Below are 20,333 nucleotides of genomic sequence, written 5' to 3'. Positions count from 1 at the left end.
AGCCATTTTGGGCCAAAGTGTTCTTTGTTTTATTTTATTTTTTACTTCCTCTTATAACACAGTATCTACTGAATTTTTTAATGTATAAAACATCATTGTTTAGCAAAATGTGCCATGTGTATGTTCAATTGTACAGGTTGCTATTCACTTATTTTGAAGCGTTTTTAAAAAAATGTTTTGTATGTTTCATGGTTTAAATTCAAATTAAAGTATACCTATGCTAAAATACTTGTCTCAAATGTTAGGTATATGTATTAATGTCAATTTGTGAGAGAGATTCTGTTTCCAGAATGAATGTAAATACATTTACAAGAAAAACCAGCTGCATAAGATTTTCGTTTTTTTGTGATTCCTATTTCTATACATTTATGGCTCTAAAAAAAAAAACCGGCAGGATATTTTGCGGAGAACTTTTAACCTAATGTCCACAATGGCATTGTCTATGCAAAAAAAGAGTAGTAAATAATAATAAATGGGTTGTACTTGTATAGCGCTTTTCTACCTTCAAAGTACTCAAAGCGCTTTGACACTACTTCCACATTTACCCATTCACACACTGATGGAGGGAGCTGCCATGCAAGGCGCTAACCAGCACCCATCAGGAGCAAGGGTGAAGTGTCTTGCTCAGGACACAACGGACATGACGAGGTTGGTACTAGGCGGGGATTGAACCAGGGACCCTCGGGTCGCGCACGACCATTCTTCCACTGCGCCACGCCCAGACGTGGGAACGAAAATCACTTTCTAGCCACTTTTTCCTGGTTCACCTTATGGCCTACAAACATGGCGCCCTGTAGTCACGTGAGAGGGGCTTTTGACCAATCATTGAAGACATCGTCTGGCCGTACTCACTTGACTACAGGACGCCATGTTTGCTCCCAACTTTGATACAGAGTTGGCCATACTCTCGCTATACACGGCTCTGGGATGGCCCCACAACTGTAATTAATGAAAGAAATATTGATTATAGTCCACTCATAAATCATTCAACTCTTTTGACAGGAATACAAGGAAGATCATGAAGACCAGGCCATGACCTCCCTCTTCCATTTGGTCTGCCAACTGTACAAGGTGAGTAAATGGTGCTTTATTTTACACCGCTTCAATAGTGCGGGGGTCAGCAACCCGCGGCTCTCGAGCCGCATGCGGCTCTTAGTGCCGCCCTAGTGGCTCCCTGGAGCATTTTTTAAAAAAGGATTGAAAACGGAAAAGGATGGGGTAAATATTTTTTGTTTTGTTTTAGTATGTTTTTTGTTTGAGGACAAACATGACACAAACCTTCCCAATTGTTAGAAAGCCCACTGTTTATTATTTTTGTGTTTATGCTTGTATTTGGTGAACATCGTTTTGTCCTACTAATTTTGGCGGTTCTTGAACTCACCAGTGTGGACTGTGACGCTCCTTCCACTCCTTCTTTGTCTCATTTTGTCCACCAAAAGTTTCATGCCGTGCGTTAATGCACAAAAGTGTGCTTTGTTGATGTTATTGACTTGTTGGAGTGCTAATCAGGCATATTTGCTCAATGCTAACATGCTATTTAGGCTAGCTGTATGCACATATTGCCTCATTTGTAGGTATATTTGCGCTGATTTAAAATTCTTTACTTTTATCCTCTTTGTATGTAATTTAGTTTTGCATGTCTCAGTACACATCATCAGTATGTAATATTGGCTGCATTTCCGATAGTTGTTTGTGTGCCATGTTGTTCCAGACCACAGCAAAAATTACCAAGCTTGCTAAAGATTATAATAACAGCATGCCGTTTCCTTTAACTTGGACACACACATCTATACCTTTTGCCATTAAAAGCCAGTAATTTCCAGGACTTATCTCACCCTCTGAGTAGCCTGTGATTTACTAATGGTTTCTAATGTTGTAAAAATGTGTAGAATAAATATTACATTTCAACATTTCTGTCAACGAAGATTTGCTTCAGCCTGCGACACATAGTCATTTTGATAGTAGGCTATTATAGCTAATATAGACACTTACATCATGTGTTGCCTTCATTATAAGACTTACATACGGCTTTTCATTTTTTGAGGCTCCAGACAGATTAGTTTTTTGTATTTTTGGTCCAATATGGCTCTTTCAACCTTTTGGGTTGCCGACCCCTGCAATAGTGCATGAAGTACTGTGGACAGGCCAAAATGATCATGCTGTGTTTGTGCCATAGCTTGATCAAAACTGCAAATAATAACCAGGGGTCTACAACCTTTTTTCACAAAATATAAATGGCTGGGTGCTACTTGTATGCTTATTTGTATTGCTATGTCAAACCAAACAAAGGGGTTGCGCTTGTTTTGCCAGAGCAATAACAAAATGTTGGTATCCACAACTCACATTTTGTATTAAATGTTTGTTAATTTCAGCTTGCATTTACTTTTGTGCAGGGATTTTTTTAAATCTCTCTTTAAACTTTTTTGACAAAAAGAAAATATTTTGTGTTTTATGACTGACAACAAATACATTTGACTTTTTTTAGGAAGCAGATCTCCACTCAAAACGCTGCGGTTTTATTGTCTTGATATATTGAATGAAAAGTTACAATAAAATGTGTGAATTAAACAGTTTTAAAACAATACTGAGATTTTAAAGGGGAACTGCATTTTATTTTGTTTATTCACAGTCGTTATGTGGGACAAGCACATAAGTCTTAATTTTTCTGTGAATTCTAACTCGTAAATAAACGCTAGCAAGAGTCAGCTAACAATGGAGGTCAAGGAATTTGCTGTATTTTGCCCATAAAGCGTTCAAGAAACATCCAAAAACTTCCAGCAATGTTTTATATAAATAATTCACCCCCATACAATATCCTACCCTAATACCCTACTGTGCAATATTACCCTTCGAGTGCAATACATCTGACACTGATTGTTATTTATTATTCCGGTACTCTTGTCTTGCTCTGTATATTGTACTGTATTTTGTATATTGTACAAGATTGCTTATTATTTGTATTGGATAATAGTCAGTTTATTTCAATTCTTAGTTTTATCTTGATTACCTCTTGTGTAATTTATTTTCATCCCAATTTTGTTCCCACTACCGCGCAGTTGGAGTCCTTAATCTCGTTATATGCAAATATAATGACAATAAAGTCAATTCTATTCTATTCTATTATACACATGCTGAAAGTATATATGTAATGTAGTAACAGGCACTTTCATAATATAATGTATTTTACTCATTTTTAGCTTACGGCGGCGCATTAATTACAAAGAGTCATCACGTTTGCTATTTCCTTCAACAACAACTAATCATGACAAACTTCATGAGAGCCAAGATCGACTACTTTGGGACAAACAATGATCCAGAACCTTATATTTTTGAGCCCGAATATAAGGAGGATGAGCTACAAGTTTTAGAAGCTAAATGATAAGCAGATCCTGCAAATAGAAGTATTCCTAAGTGCTAAACACGAAATACAAAGTAGGAACATAATAAAACAATCGACTACTGCTCGCACTGGGATGCCGACTGACGGGATGTTTATATCTTCCCTTTAAATGACTCATTGATCATAATTCTCATGCTTGTAAGAAAAAAAGGTGGGCGCAAACTAGCATCTTTTTGCATCTTTCTCGCCATCTCCGAGTCAAAGTTGACCAACTTCTCATTCTCTGTCAATTATTTCACAATACAAGTGAAAGGCATGATTTATAATCGAGAATTAACTTTTACCGACTCAGAGGCGATACAGCAGCTCATTGGCACAGTATGTCGATAGCTGCATAAGTTACGACACCACTGAAGGTAGTCCTCAGTGTTAGCGCTAATACTTGCTTAATAGGCAGGTTAAGACATGTAAATGGAGTATTGTTGGTGGTTTTTGGATGTTTTTTTAGAAGGTTTTATGGGCGCCAAAAAGTTCAATTTTGGTCTCATCACTCCAAATTACTTTGTTCCAGAAGTTTTGAGGCTTGTCTCTGTGCTGTTTGGCGTAATTTAAGCGGGATTCTTTGTGACATTTGCGCAGAAATGGCTTTCTTCTGGCCACTTGACCATGCAGCCCATTTTTCTTCAAGTGCCTCCTTATTAAGAGCACCTTGAAACAGCCACACCACAATTTTTCAGAGAGTCCTGTATTTCAGCTGAAGTTATTTGTGGATTTTTCTTTGCATCTCAAACAATTTTCCTGGCAGTTGTGGCTAAAATCTTTGCTGGTCTACCTGAATCCCTCATTTCCTACTTCTTAATCAGCGTTTGAACACTACTGATTGGCATTCTCAATTCCTTGGATTTCTTTTTATACCCCTTTTCTGTTTTATGCAGTTCAATTACCTTTTCTCGCAGATCCTTTGACAATTCTTTTGCCTTCCCCATGACTCAGAATCCAGAAACATCTGTGCAGCACTGGATGAAAGATGCAATGGTCTGTCAGAAGCCCAGAAACTCACTGACCTTTTATACACACACATTAATTACAAACAAACAGGTCACAGGTGAGGATTGGAACCTTGATTAGCCATTCAAACCTGTTTGTGTCAACTTTTCTGCATGTTATCAGATCAAAGTCACTGAGGTATGTAAACTTCTGATCAGGGTCGTTTGGGTACTTTCTTTTGTCATTTTGATTTAAAAAGAGTAAACACAGTTGTTTGTCAATAAATAGCTTCAGACAACCATTAAGCATGAGTGGAAGAAAGGTTTTTGTGTTATCATTCATATTCTCTGAAGAATGGTCAAGAAATCATAAATTCTCCCAGGGTATGTAAACTTATGAGCACAACTGTAGATTACTCCTGTTAGTTGCATTATTAGCCACCTTGTATTTACCGTATAATATGTATTGTGTACAGCTCTACTAATGGACATTGGAGTGTTACTTTCAAAGGCAAAATTAAAGTATTGCTAGACTAGGGACTAGAATAGGGACTTTATTGTATTATATGTATAGTACATGTTCCAAAAAGAAAAACGCACAAAACACAGTATATTTAAATATACTAAATGTAAAAAAGGGAATAAATATTCAAAATGATCTAGTTTGGTTACGCCATCATGAGCGCAACACAAGGTTGTAAAAGTTTCAACTACAATTCTAAATAAGATATCAAAAGCAAACTGAAATCAAATACACACAGCTTAAAGATTGATCAATACCTATTTACGATGATTTATCAAAATATAAAATAAATATACCTGAACAGAACGCTCATGATGGTTACACCAAAAAGTAACGCTATGAATCCAAGTTTTTGGGGCATTTTTATGCTATTTCCAAGCATCTCCTTTTTATTGTCGTTGATTTTAAATGGTCAAACTAATGCATATTATATATGCATGCCCTAGTAAACAAAAAAAAAAGTCATATTTATTTTGATTGTTACATTTTGAAGTACATTTGTGCAGGTGGGTGCGAATGTACCCATTACCAGAGCTGTACACTATTAGAATGCATAAAAAAACAATACCTGGTTCTTGTCTTACACAAGGATTGTGAATGATGGGCATAATTCCAAAAAAGTGCAGTTCCCCCTTTTTTGGTGAGCTACTTAATATCAGTGGTTGGAGATCCAGGATCTGGACTTTTCCATGGAGCTCCTGTATTTGACCTGGCAGGTGTACCTAATGACGTGACTATACCTCTTATGTCTTCTCAGGGGGTGAAGCCTCCCGCCTGCACCGGAGCAGCGGTCAGACTCGACAGAGGCTTCTGCTAGAAAGGTGTAAGAGTCAAGCACATCAAATCATGCATGTTATATTACTATGTTTTGTCTGATGATGATGCACATTAAAAAAAAATCCTAGGACATCATTTGTAAGAATCATGAAACCAACATCAATTTCCATATAATTTATTGGCATTTCCCCCCACATAAAACACCCTGAACTCCCGAAAATCATTTGGTTTTTAAAAGGTGAAAGCAGTCGGAGTGGCAGATCTACTGTTATACTTGTCAAGCATATTTGATCTTCATAGGCTCCGGAACATACTTTTCTTCTTCTTCTTCTTCTTCTTTTAATTTTTGTTTTATACAGTACTTTGTCCTGGACAGACGCGTACGAATAAATAGCTTTCAAGAAGTTCGCACGACATGATTGACACGAATGACGACAGCTCAAAACAGGAAGTAAGCGCGAGCAGGGACACAATCATGTTGCACATATATTGTAATTTTTTTTTTTTTCTTTTATTTGGCAATGATGTTTTCCTTGTTAAGAACCGTTGTGATATTTTTTGGACAGAATCAGTACAATGGTCCTTAAACATCAAGTGCCATCTAAATATAAGGCAGATCAATCAAACTTATTGTTTTCTACCGCCGCCATGACCAGGAAGTGCATTAAAACGTGTCACTTCCCGGTCTTTCTACTTGTGTGTTGGCCACAGATACTGGTCTAGATGAGACACACACGGACGCCAGAACTCCTCACACCCATCGGATTAGAATGGCGCAACACTAGTAAATTGCACAAAATGTAATAAAATGTCAGTTTCGTTCTTTGTTAAAAACTATCGCTATAAATGCAATCATTAGAATCTGTAGTGTAAAAATGTAGCATTGTCGGCTGGCAGGTGTTTTTAACACTAATGGCACACAGTTATCCCAGTCAAGCACTTTACTAACAAATAAGACTTACTGGTTGAATTAGTCATTTCTTTCAGCAACATTCGAAACTGTGCTTTTATTTTAATTTTATTTTTTTCTCCCCAAGTGTATCTTTGGGCCGGGCAGGAAATCTCCCAAGTCTTTACGGGCCTGTTTATATTTGGGCCTGCATTATTTAACCATAAAAACTGCTGAACCACATGTATTTTTAAAAATAAAGGCACTGGTTAGTTGCTTATGGGTCATTTGCAAATCATCCTGTAAACACTTAGATTTCAAGTCATGGGAAAATCTCTTTAAAGTAATTAAGGGGATTCCAAGTTTTTTCCACAAACGTCCGCATATAGAAAAAAAAATCTACTGCTTTGATATTCCAAGCAGGGTGTCCAAACTTCAAAGCAAGCGGGGGGCCAATTTGATATTTTTATATTGTGTCAGAAAAATGCTTTGTCAGGTTTGTGTTGTAAGTGACAAAGCATATTCATATTTGTATCAAAAGTTCAGCCTTTTCTCATTACATTGTCTTTTTTGTAGGGATGTCCGATAATGGCTTTCTTGCCGATATCCGATATTGTCCAACTCTTAATTACCGATACCGATATATATATAAAGTCGTGGAATTAACACATTATTATGCCTAATTTGGACAACCAGGTATGGTGAAGATAAGGTCCTTTAAAAAAAATAAAATAATAAAATAAATTAAATGCATTTTCTTGAATAAAAAAGAAAGTAAAACAATATAACAACAGTTACATAGAAACTAGTAATTAATGAAAATGAGTAAAATTAACTGTTAAAGGTTAGTACTATTAGTGGACCAGCAGCACGCACAATCATGTGTGATTACGGACTGTATCCCTGCAGACTGTATTGATATATATTGATATATAATGTAGGAACCAGAATATTAATAACAGAAAGAAACAACCCTTTTGTGTGAATGAGTGGGGGAGGGAGGTTTTTTGGGTTGGTGCACTAATTGTAAGTGTATCTTGTGTTTTTTATGTTGATTTAATTTAAAAAACAAAACAAAAAAAAACTATACCGATAATAAAAAAAACGATATCGATAATTTCCGATATTACATTTTAAAGCATTTATCAGACATCTCTACTTTTTTGCTTACATTTTGCCTGTTTTTATTTTATTTCACATGCTGTGGGCCAACAAAAATGTCCACTTGGCCACACTTTGGACACCACCGTTCTACGCTAAAACCAATCCTACGCAGCAGTTTCACATATTAGCTCGTCTTGGAGTTGGTGTAGCAAATCATTAGTGAAATATTGAATTATAAATTAATGTTTAAGAAAATGCCAAGGGCATAAAAAAAGTGCTATATACGGTACCCTTATTTTAACTAATGTAATTCAGTCAAGCATACAGGTTTGTTATTCAGAAAAGTCCCTCTATCAGCATGAGAAGCAATGTGAGTCGAAAACATAAACTAAAGTGAGAAAATTATGATTTATAATGTGTTTTATTATTTTAAAATGTATTAAAAATAGTAAAAAATATTTTAAAATAAAATTGTATGTATAGATATGTATACCGGTAGATGGCTATATAGAAAAGATCATTTATGTGTAAATAATGAAACAAATTATAAATCATAGTTCTTTTCACTTTAGTTTTCATGTTTGACTCACATTGCTTCAAATGTTGATAGAATGATTGTTCTCGATAACAAATGTGAATGCTGGAATGAATTACAGAAGTGTTCAACTGCATTGATTTGAGATTTGAACTGATAGGGTTAAAAGCCAAAGACAAGCACTGAAAACTTAACTGTCCTTGTATGTGTCTTATTTTAAAATAATAATTTTAAGGATATTTCCGTTTTTCTGTGCGGAACTACACACATTTTCACTACATTTTTGAAGAGCTCTGGCTTCAAAAATCCAAAAAGCAGAATCAACCATGCTACACACTTCCACAAGCAAGTTACGACTCAGGATGGGGATAATTATTACCTGATTTCTAACAGTGTTTTCTGTACATTTATTAATTCTTTAATCTAATTGTGGTGTCCTAAATGTATTTGTGGCGGGCTGGGCTACCTGTTCGCACGAGCGCATTACCACATTATAATGGGACTGCCTGTGACCTTATTGTCATACAGTAGATGACATAACTCTGCTTCTTAACACACCTTGGGTCCCATCTATAAATAGCTTGCATATGCACACAACTATTTTATATAATACAATAAACTATTCACTGGAATGAATGGAAGTTTGTTTATTTTGTGCGAGGACTTCTAGTCATAATTGGTAGGGAATAAGAATACAGTACATGCATTTATTTGGTGTGATCCGCCACAAATACAGCTAGAGCACCACAATTAGATTTGGTGCTTAATATTCGCCGTTACTCAAAAGCACATAATGGTACTGCTGTGAGTGTAGCTTGTACTGTAGGTGGCGCTATCCATCTTAAAGCCGCTTCTTAATACTCCGAGCAGGAATGTGAGCAGTGTTGCTAATCCATATCTAGCGAGCAATCAGATCCCTCTGGATCACAGGTGTCAAACTCGGGGCCAAATCTGGCACGCCACAACATTTATACAGCCTGGAAAACATGCCAAAGTACCCCCCCGCCACCCCTTTACTAAATGTATGTGTATGTATATATATAGTATCTGTTATATGTGTGTATGTGTATATATATATATATGTATACAATGTGTGTATATGTATATATGTGTATGTGTATGAATATATATGTATATATGTGTATGTTTATATACTGTATGTGTATATATGTATGTATGTATATATATATGTATATATATATATATATATGTGTATATGTATGTATGTATATGTGTATATATATATATATATATATATATGTATGTATGTATATATATATATATATATATATATATATATATGTATATGTGTGTGTATGTATGTATGTATGTATGTGTATATATATATATATTATATATATTAGAGCTGCAACAACTAATCGATTATAAAAATAGTTGGCGATTAATTTAGTCATCGATTCGTTGGATCTATGCTATGCGCATGCGCAGAGGCTACTTTTTTAAATGTATTTATTTATTTTTATTTTATTTTTTTATAAACCTTTATTTATAAACTGCAACATTTACAAACAGCTGAGAAAAAATAATCAAAATAAGTATGGTGCCAGAATGCTGTTTTTTTTTCTTCAATAAAATACTGGAAAGGATAGAAATGTAGTTTGTCTCTTTTATCCGATAATTAATCGATTAATCTAAGTAATAATCGACAGATTAATCGATTATCAAATTAGTTGTTAGTTGCAGCCCTTATATATATATATATATATATATATATATATATATATATATATATATATATATATATATATATATATATATATATATATATATATATATATATATATATATACGTGTAAGTGGATATATACTGTATATAAAATGCTTAGGCAGGCAATGTAATTATGAAGCAACTATATGTTTATATTCATATATATATATATATATATTCACTGTTCTCAGCAGCCATATCTGAACGTGGCCCTCAATGGTAATGACTTTGACACCCGTGATCTAGATTGTCTTTTTGGGGACTTGAGCAGGCTGATATGCAAGCACACATCGCTCTTCTCAGCGAGCAACGGGTGATGTGGGCCCTGCCTCTTATCTAAAAGCTCTAAGAGGCAGCGCTGTGCTGCTTGTGACATAAAAATAGTGACAGAAGGAACGTTTCAATTGTATTTTTAAGCGTATTTGTTTTGCTTTTCATGTTTGTTTGTTTTTGTTGCTCACTTTCTGCCACAAATGGATTGCAGTCCAGTGGGAAAACACTGATTATGGCAATTACAGTGCATCCAGAAAGTATTCACAGCACTTTAGTTTCCCCCACATTTTATGTTGCAGCCTTAGTCCAAAGTGGAATCATTAAATTTTTGTCCTTAAAATTCTACAGACAGTACCCCACAATTTTTTAATTGGCAAATTTATAAAAAAAAAAAAAAAAATGACATGTACAGAATAATTCACAGCCTTTGCTCAATACGTTGATGCACCTTAGGCAGCAGTTACAGCCACAAATTTTTTAAAATTGGATGCCACAAGCTTGGCACACCTATCTTTGGCCCATTCCTCTTCCTCATCAACAAAGTATTTAGCAAAGGCTGCGAATACTTAATGTACATGTGATTTAGTTATTTTCTTATTTTTACTACATTTGCAAAATTAAAAAAAGCAAAAAAACGTCAAATTGTCATTCATGAGGTATTGTGTGCAGAATTTTGAGGACAAAAATAAATTTAAGGCTACAACATAAAATGTGGAAATGCTGAAAGAGTTTTTAGGTCCTCTAAAAAGATGTTTTACTAGTTTGTAACATTCCAAGTGGGTATTTTTTTCCTGCCCGCCTTCAGGTAACTGGTCTGTGTTTACGATGTGCAGGCATCCAGTGGGTGAAGCCCTTTGGAACACGTTAAAAAGAGCCGAGTGACAGAAATGGTAAAGTGCTACTGCGGACTGGAGGCACCCTGATAACAATAAAAAAAATGCTTTTCAAGCACATAAACACAAGACAAGACCAGCAAATGTACAAGGAAGAAGTGATAAAAGACATACGTTTGAAACAAGGACGCCATTTAAATAAATCTCAGGTATAAAAAACAAAGCTTCGATACAGGTAGTGTCTTCTTGAGTGCTCAATCTGTGCGGTGCTACAAGCTGGTTTGATGATAAACGTGATTGCTTTCCGTGCCTAATTTAAAGGGTTTTAATTCAATGCCGAGACTAACTTGTTGGTCTCTGGAGGTAAATCAAACGGGGGAGGACATCCACGCTACATTCCCTTTGACTTTTCATACCCTGAGGTCTAGGTCCGTTGATTCTCTCGCTGCTCAGTTAAAATGTTTAAACATGAAATAAAATTAAAAAAAAAAGTCATTTCCAAGACCCTGTCGCACACAACTCACTCATGTCCACATGTGGGTTATTTAGGAGGAAGACGTTTGTTACCTTTTGTTCTGGAAGAGTGTCACGTAACTTCTTCCTTCTTTACGCTTCGATTGCAGTGGACACGCTCCTTAAGCATGGTGGCAAATAAAGACTTTAGGCACCCGAAGAGAGGCGAATGTGGGATAAAAAAAAAGAAGAGGGCGATCGTCCCTCCGTCTACAGAGAGGCTGTCTCCAGTGTAAAGGGACTGTGGTGATTTTACAGACTTTCTTGGTAGGTTAGGGCCCACCCTGCCTTCCCCCCAAGCTGCTGTGTCTCATGGGCAGGGCAGGTTGTGCTGGTTGTTGTGCGCCCTTCAAGGCCCTCTACGAGGGTGGCCGCTCGGCAACGTCAGACTCGTGTCCCATTAAGGCCCACAACGGGCGAGGCGAAGGGGGGCGGTACCTGCTGCCGGCATCCGGGGACGTGGAGGGGGAGGGCGAGTCCTGGTGCCGCTCCGCCCCCAACGGGAGGTCGTCGTCCAGCGGACTTTCCAGGTCCGAGTCCAACTCCTCATCTTCCTCCTCTTCCTCCAGCGTGAGTTCAAACTGGAACTTGTCCCCGCTGAGCCCCGTTGCGGGGTTGGGCCCCACCGCGGTGCCCCCTGGTCTGACGTCGGTGTGAGACGGCTCAGGGCTGGAGGGCTCAGGGCTACAAGGGATCATGCTCTGGTACCACTCCCTGTTGTCCTCCAGGGTGTCCAGGATGTCCTGAGCATCAGGGTGCACCAGGTCTGCCCATGTCTCCCACAGAGGGTGCACGATGTAGTCGATGAAGCCCACCTGGCAGATATATAACCATATATCATCATTACGTGCGCTGAGGTTCACGGCTGGTGACTTATCGGGGCGAATGTCTACTTGAGTGCCGTCCACTTCACCTTCTCTACAGTTCTTTTACTGAGCAGCAATATTCATATCACAAGTACATTCAATACATTGCACAGGCTGTAAAAAGTTAGGATAGTTTTATTTATTTTTGGCAGCCTGCAAACAATATATATCTGAATACTTATGGTGCTACCTGTTGCAACACATTATGATGGGACTGTATGTGCATATGTACAGAAGGTGGCATTTAGGGCTGCAACAACGAATCGATTAAATCGATTATAAAAATAGTTGGCGATTAATTTAGTCATCGATTCGTTGGATCTATGCTATGCACATGCGCAGAGGCAATTATTATTATTATTTTTAATTATTTAAAAACATATTGATATTTTACGGTAATGTGTTAATAATTTCACACATAAGTCGCTCCTGAGTATAAGTCGCACCCCCGGCCAAACTATGAAAAAAACCGCGACTTATAGTCGGAAAAATACGGTAATCGAAGTAATAATCGACAGATTAATCGATTATCAAATTAGTTGTTACTTGCAGCCCTAGTGGCATTGCAACATTCCTCATCGGTCTGCCAGTGAATATGTTCCGACTTTGCTGCTACATTTAGCAAGTATCCTTGAGAATTATATGACTTCCCTGCACCTTTTGGCCAGGTGTCAATTTTGTAAATAGAATTTGTCCCTGAGCATGCATATGTCTAACTTTCTAGCTGGCTTGCGTTTGTTACATTGAAAATCCCAGGCCATCACGCCCCCTTCCAGTCCGCTCGACTGTTTTCTTCTCTCTATGACATCTGACTGAAGCCGAGGACAGGCCTGCTTTACTGACTGACTCACTGAGCTAGGAATGCTTCTCCCTGGTGGTCAAATAGAGAACCAACTTCCAACATAAATGTTCCTGTTCTTCAATGTGTTTAAGTGAAAAAAGGTGCGCAGATTCTGGCTGTGCACCATCAAGCCTGCCATTGAATGCCTTCATCTTAGATGCGCCCTCTTGGTGGAGCAAACTTTAAATGTGGCCGTTCCCTGTCAGAACTGCCTTCCACGTATTGACCCATCGACTTAAGTACTCTTGTTCTTACGCGCTAGTAAGTCCAGCACCCCAAAAATGTGAAACATATTGCACTTGAAGTTTGGATGCAGTGTACAACACACTGACTAAATAAGAAAATAAACTTCTAAAAAACTATCAAATCTATTCTGATCGCTCCGATTGAGATGCCTTGAAACATCAAGTGAACTGAGGATACAAGGACCCCAATGCTGCTCTGTATTAACTATCAAAAATCTTAATACATATCGTCGAAGAGAACTGCACTTACTGTATATCTGACGTGTTGGAACATCCTGGTACTAACGGACGCTTAACGGTCTGGATCGTGATCATTGAACTATGTAACTATTTAATAGAAAATACATACACAATGTAGAGTCTATCCATTTGGTTGCCTCTATATTGAAGCTAATATCATATACTTATGACATCAAGACTTCCAGAGTTTGCGAATAAATAGATATGATCAAAATAGGATCAATCTCACAGAGATTCTGGAGCCATTTTGAGAGATAATGAGGAAGCCAGTCACGTGATCTGTGACGTAGCAGGAGGAACCACAGATCCCTTCCCCATCAACAACAATGCTAATCAAGCAGACTTTGCGAGAGCCAACAACGATGATGATCCAGGACCTTATATTTTTCAGGCCGAACACCAAGAGGATTAATAAAAAGTTTTAGAAGCTGAGTCCTAAGCGGATGCAGCTTTTATTGTAACACGATAGCATCAGCAGCATTGCTAGGTGCTAAACATGCAAACTAAACATAATAAAAACAACCGCTTACTGTAACATTTCCACTCTCGCTGGGATGCCAACCGACGGGACGCTCACATAATTCCGTTTAGATGAAGATTCAATCGCAATCCTTACGAAGGGTTAAAGAAAAGTTGCCGCAACTAGCATCTTTTTGTGTGGAGCAGGTTTATGGCCACATTTGTCTACTAGCAGGTGAGAGATGCATGAATTATAATCTAGAATTTACTTTTAGCAAGTTTGAGACAAAGCGGAAGCAACAGCCATGTGTCAACAATAGCAGCGTAAAGTAGCATTAGCTCACTGCTATCAATGCGACGCTAAAATAGTCAGTCTGCGTTGGCTCTTACAATAACAATATCACTCATATTAGGTTTAATATTCAGGTCACGACATGTAAATTGGAGTATTGCTTTTCTGGATGTTTTTAGAGAGGGTATAATGGGCGCCACATAGGACCTGCGAGGTGTTGACTCAATTGTTAGCTATTTATTTAAAAATTTCAAATGCATAAAAAAAGCCAGGCATATGTGTCCTTGTCTTACATAAGGATTGTGACTGATAGACAGCACATATTTTTCCAACTTGTGCATATTTCCAGTATGACTGACCTAATGATATGGTTAGAATGCGGAAGTGTTCCATCCTGATGTCATCCGACCTCGAATCTACAGAAATAGCCAAAGATATTTGGAGCGAAATATTAATAATGGCCGTCTGAAATTGTGGAATTTTTGCGGATTGTAAATACAATTCTATAAGGTTTAGTGGATACAATGAAACACAAATAAGCATATAAAGTCAAATTGTTTTTCCACTCTACTGGTACTTTAAAATCAAACTGTCACACTACCCTGCACACACACACACACACACACACACACACACAGGTTATCATTTGGAATGGGGACCAAGTTTTTGATCATCACTTGTGGGGACCACCCTTTCTACAGGTTGTGGAGGCATAAACATTTTTTGGTAAAACGGCCACTGCCCAGTTAGCTCATACACGTCTTTCAATCTCTGGATTGATGAAGTAATGTGCTGATCATTCTTACTGGGGACACTGGGTAAAAAGAGTTAATATGGTTTATGAGTACCAAATTTAAATTATTTTGAATAATTCACACAAATTTGTAAGTGACTACTGAGGACTATTTAAAAAAATAAAAAATAAAAAAAGTTCAAATTAAATATGACATGATGCAAATGTGCAAATGTCTCACACTCAAACTAACCAGTAAACATGTTTTATGGGCCAAAGCTTAAAAATCACTTAGGCATCTTCAGAGTGTATCTGACTCTCATTTAAAAAGGTTTCCCTTTAGGGGACCTGTTTTTTTGTCCCCATACCGTCAGAGGTCCCCTAAAGGTGACTGTGTAAACAGAGTGATGTCCCCATTAAGTAAGCATTGCCAGAACACACACACACACACACACACACACACACACACACACACACACACACACACACACACAAACACACACACACACACACACACACACACACAGCTCAACAGCCTACTAAGCCCATGTGACATGTCACGACCATACAAACATTTGTACAAAACAGAACTCTTAATATCACAAAAATTAACGTTATGTTGATAGGGGAAATAAAGTTTCATCTACTGTTTATTATTCACATCCAGCCAGGAATAAGAAGCTGTTGTAGCGTGCATACACACACGACATCACCATGACAACACACATTCACGTCACAAGCACTGCCCGGATTCAAATTTAAATTATTTTCATTGATTTCAATGACATGTACAAGTGCTAAACTTAATGTTCCACAATGTTCACAGATCCAAGATAAAAAGGCATCTCGGCAAAGTCTGCCTCGTCCATAACGTGCCCGCTTTCATTCCAGACTTTGCCTAACGTACGCGGCGTGGGCGCAAGAATACGAATAAGAAAGTGTGTAACTTTAAAACAAAAAATAAACTTAAGCGCAAACGGGAGAAGAGAGCGCTAAATTAATTTTTTTTCTTTGTTTTTGTCCTGTCTACACACTCAGGGAAATCATATTGTTCTATTTTATAATTGTTTTATTAATCAGGTGATTGTAGGGAGAATGCTAGAAACAGTGATTTGTAGAAATGAGTATTATCAGGTTCTCTCTGGTATTTAGTATAATAATTGAGGACCATAGTCTTAGGGATCATGTGAGTACAGCTAATTTATTTTACAAAGCCATTGGATTGAATCTCATTTGATTTAAAAAAGAAAATTTTTAAAATAACTTCCAAGTTTAGAGTATAACCTAAAAGTATTTTGTGTGTCATGTTCTCTTCTTTGAGAAATGACTTGGTTTTAAGGTTGATTGTGTGTCAGCTGTATTTCACTTACCTGGCTCTTCTCAATGGAGGCATTGTGTTTGTCGCACATGGGACTGATTTCCATTCCCTTGTCCCGCTCTCTGTCTCCCTGTGTGAAGAACTCCACCATGATGCGGTCCGTCCACTGTCGGTACATTTCCAGAGGCTTGGTTGGGTTGCTGAGGTCGGCACAATGAACCATGTTCTGGAGAACCTGAAAGAGACGTGCGTGTCAAAGGTCGTTCATGTGGTGATAGTAGTATAGAAGTAGTCGTTTAAAACGCGTGACCATACAAATATAACCTAACTGTATTCTATTGATTTGTCCACTAGGAGGCAGCACATTTACAGATTCAGTGGACCGCACATATTCATGTGAAAACCCAGGGGACATAGCCAAATTCTGGGCCATACACACACTCGGTATGTTTACAAACACTAAAAAAATAATTATAGCATGGATTTGGTTGATTTAGGTTTTTTTTAAACTAATTAACATATCAATAAATCAATGTTTACTTATATAGCCCTAAATCACGAGTGTCTCAAAGGGCTGCACAAGCCACAACGACATCCTCGGCTCAGATCCCACATATCTATTTAAAGCCCTTAAACATTTTGGTTTTGTTTTGAAAAAAAAGTTGTTTTTTTTGTTGTTTTTTATAATAAAGCCAACAAATTCAATATAAAGACTTAAGACTTATACTTCCTTTTTATTGTCATTCAAATTTGAACTTTACAGTCCAGATAAGAATGAAATGTTGTTGCATTAGCTCATGGTCGTGCAGGGTAAAAAAAGCAATAAGGTGCAGATATAAATAGATTACTGTACAGATAAATATATTGCATTTTTGCATATGCATCCACGTTTATGGATGTATGTTATATTGTCTTTATATTCTGGCAAATTAATCAATTTTCGGGGGAATTGAGGGGATTATTATGATGTGTGGCCAGAATATGAATTTGAATACCATAACCTGCCATTAACCACTTAAATATGATTATGAATCTGCCAAATGTTCCTTTACTTCAAAATGTAAAGTAGATATTATCTTGTACACATATGTACAATTATTATTATGATTATATTATTATTAGCGCATCTCCTGGGAGCTAAGTCTCCCCCGTCTTTAAAACTAGTGACGCCTGTTTCTACTTTTGATCAAAGGTCTTTGAACTCACCACAGTTATGAGCAATGAGACATAAAAGTGAAACTTGAACAGAACTTTCCCCTAAGCCGCCACAGAAAGATGTTATATATTTTTTTGCTGTGTGTGAATGCTTAAAGGGGAGCTTTGATGATGTTATGACGTCTGTGGTGAGTTCCAATCTGGGTTTGCAAGTATCCAAGTGGAACCAAACATTTCGTATTTTTGTTAATTATTCAACTTTCACAATTATATGTATTTTATTTCCACATGTGTGACATTTTTTAAAATGAATTACAAAATGTAATGGCAGGAAAAACATCTTCACCAAACCCCTTGGTTCAACAGGTCGGATGTCACTGGGAAACCTTCCCATTTGTGCTTTGTCTTTCCAAAAATAGGACATTTTTTAGCACACACAAAAACCTATTATTTACCCTGAGTTGGTAACAATTAGGGATGTCCGATAATGGCTTTTTTGCCGATATCCGATGTTCCGATCTTGTCCAACTCTTAATTACCGATTCCGATATATACAGTCGTGGAATTAACACATTATTATGCCTAATTTTGTTGTGATGCCCCACTTGATGCACTAAACAATGTAACAAGGTTTTCCAAAATAAATCAACTGTAGTTATGGAAAAAAATGCCAACATGGCACTGCCATATTTATTATTGAAGTCACAAAGTGCATTATTTTTTTTAACATGCCTCAAAACAGCAGCTTGGAATTTGGGACATGCTCTCCCTAAGAGAGCATGAGGAGGTTGAGGTGGGCGGGGTGTGGGGGGTGTGTGTGTGTGTGTGTGGGGGGGGGGGGGGGGGGTGTATATTGTAGCGTCCCGGAAGAGTTAGTGCTGCAAGGGGTTCTGGGTATTTGTTCTGTTGTGTTTATGTTGTGTTACGGTGCGGATGTTCTCCCGAAATGTGTTTGTCATTCTTGTTTGGTGTGGGTTCACAGTGTGGCGCATATTTGTAACAGTGTTAAAGTTGTTTATACGGCCACCCTCAGTGTGACCTGTATGGCTGTTGACCAAGTATGCTTGCATTCACTTGTGTGAGTGAAAAGCCATAGATATTATGTGACTGGGCCAGCACGCAAAGGCAGTGCCTTTAAGGTTTATTGGCGCTCTGTACTTCTCCCTACGTCCGTGTACCACTCCTTACAGCGGCGTTTTAAAAAGTCATACATTTTACTTTTTGAAACCGATACCGATAACTTCCGATATTACATTTTAAAGCATTTATCGGCCGATAATATCGGCAGCCCGATATTATCGGACATCTCTAGTAACAATTGATAATAAATATGGTATAATAAAGCGTAACATGTACAACATAATACAGCATGCATGTACAGTACATAATTCCCAGCTAGATCACTTAAGTTGTCTTTGTGTCGGCGCTCTCACCTGGATTCGGTCTGAATAGTTGTCAAGAAGCAGAACTCCCAAGCTGGTGACTTTCTTGGTCTCCACCATTGTCTTCATGTCCGCCAAGAAGTTCATATGTTTGGACATATCTGTGGCTAGCACCTGTTGAAGACTCTTATTAGTAGGACACGACTGTCTCATTTATGCTGAGCAAGATGTTGGCGAGTATTCCATTTAGCATTAGTGCTGTCTGGGGAATCCCATGCTGTGGAATGATTAAGTATGTATTGATCGGGTTTCATTTGAGTAAAGAGACTGGAGAAAGAAGGGAATATGAATTATATTCACTGGACGTGTTTATTAATCATCTTTAACAAAAACCTGTCTGTCTGTGCAGGGCTAGGCTGCAAAATGCAGCGTTAACCACCCTCAGTCGTCGCCGTCTTGGATACCAGGGCTGTGGATCTTTGGGCACCGCACGATTCGATTCGACTCTTGGTGGTAACGATTCGATTCAGAATTGATTCTCCATTTAAAGTTCATACTTTTTAAAAACATTGGGTGCTGGTTCTATGATTAACTATATTCCTCCCTAAAAAAAACGCTGATAAATGTCTATATTACTTAAAAGAAAACTGGTTTAGTTTAATACAATTCTACCCAAACATTTAATAAAGACAAATACAAATAAGGCAACAAGCGAAGTTTCCCACACGACTCTTCTAAAGTAAATCTGTACAGCAGATAGGAGCATCTACATCAACTGTATGATTTGTCTAAGTGGCTGGAGAGATTAAAAAAATAAATACATTTTTTTAATTGATTAACAATTGTTATAAATCAGTATCACGATTTATTCGAAAATATCTTTTTTTACAAGCGAAAAGGCAGGAAGTAACTCAAGCAGTGTTGCCAACTGCTCAGTAAGGAAAGTAGCTAATGGCTAAATTTTCAGTCTGAATGCGGAGGGGTGCGGGTCGCCTCTCTGCTCTTACTGCAGCTGGGACCGCTACGCGAGGCGTCTGCCAGACAGGCCACCAATGAGGAGGAGCTCCCAGCAGCACCAGCTGCTCGTTGAGGACATTTACTGCAGTAGTATACAGGTAAAAGCCAGTAAATTAGAATATTTTGAAAAACTTGATTTATTTCAGTAATTGCATTCAAAAGGTGTAACTTGTACATTATATTTATTCATTGCACACAGACTGATGCATTCAAATGTTTATTTCATTTAATTTTGATGATTTGAAGTGGCAACAAATGAAAATCCAAAATTCCGTGTGTCACA

The 20,333-nt window shown here is 37.6% G+C and overlaps 2 protein-coding genes across 7 annotated transcripts in view; one reads left to right on the top strand and one right to left on the bottom strand.

Moving 5' to 3' along the window:
• Positions 1-20,333, top strand: part of LOC133616538 (gamma-interferon-inducible lysosomal thiol reductase-like) — a 36,819-nt gene that overhangs the window by 11,172 nt on the left and 5,314 nt on the right. Inside the window, exons 8-9 of one of the 2 annotated variants that reach the window (XM_061975936.2) lie at positions 1,003-1,071; positions 5,607-5,670. In XM_061975936.2, coding sequence (XP_061831920.1) covers positions 1,003-1,071; positions 5,607-5,666 — 129 coding nt within the window. In that variant the 3' untranslated portion in view covers positions 5,667-5,670. Of the gene's footprint in view, positions 1-1,002; positions 1,072-5,606; positions 6,094-20,333 lie in introns of those variants that run through there. The other variant, XM_061975938.2, reaches the window with a different exon arrangement.
• LOC133616537 (3',5'-cyclic-AMP phosphodiesterase 4C-like) overlaps positions 11,161-20,333 on the bottom strand; it is a 220,554-nt gene continuing 211,381 nt past the window's right edge. For all 5 annotated transcript variants that reach the window (XM_061975934.2, XM_061975930.2, XM_061975929.2 and 2 more), the window contains 3 exons: positions 19,085-19,207; positions 16,549-16,731; positions 11,161-12,317 (listed from right to left, as the gene is read on the bottom strand). In XM_061975934.2, the coding sequence (XP_061831918.2) occupies positions 11,862-12,317; positions 16,549-16,731; positions 19,085-19,207 (762 nt within the window). In that variant the 3' untranslated portion in view covers positions 11,161-11,861. The remainder of the gene's footprint in view (positions 12,318-16,548; positions 16,732-19,084; positions 19,208-20,333) is intronic.

The sequence above is a fragment of the Nerophis lumbriciformis genome, linkage group LG14 (genome assembly GCF_033978685.3).
Source record: "Nerophis lumbriciformis linkage group LG14, RoL_Nlum_v2.1, whole genome shotgun sequence".
Classification (NCBI taxonomy): Eukaryota; Metazoa; Chordata; class Actinopteri; order Syngnathiformes; family Syngnathidae; genus Nerophis; species Nerophis lumbriciformis.
Note: the sequence above shows the minus strand (reverse complement) of the source record. Positions and strands in the feature narration are given on the sequence as shown.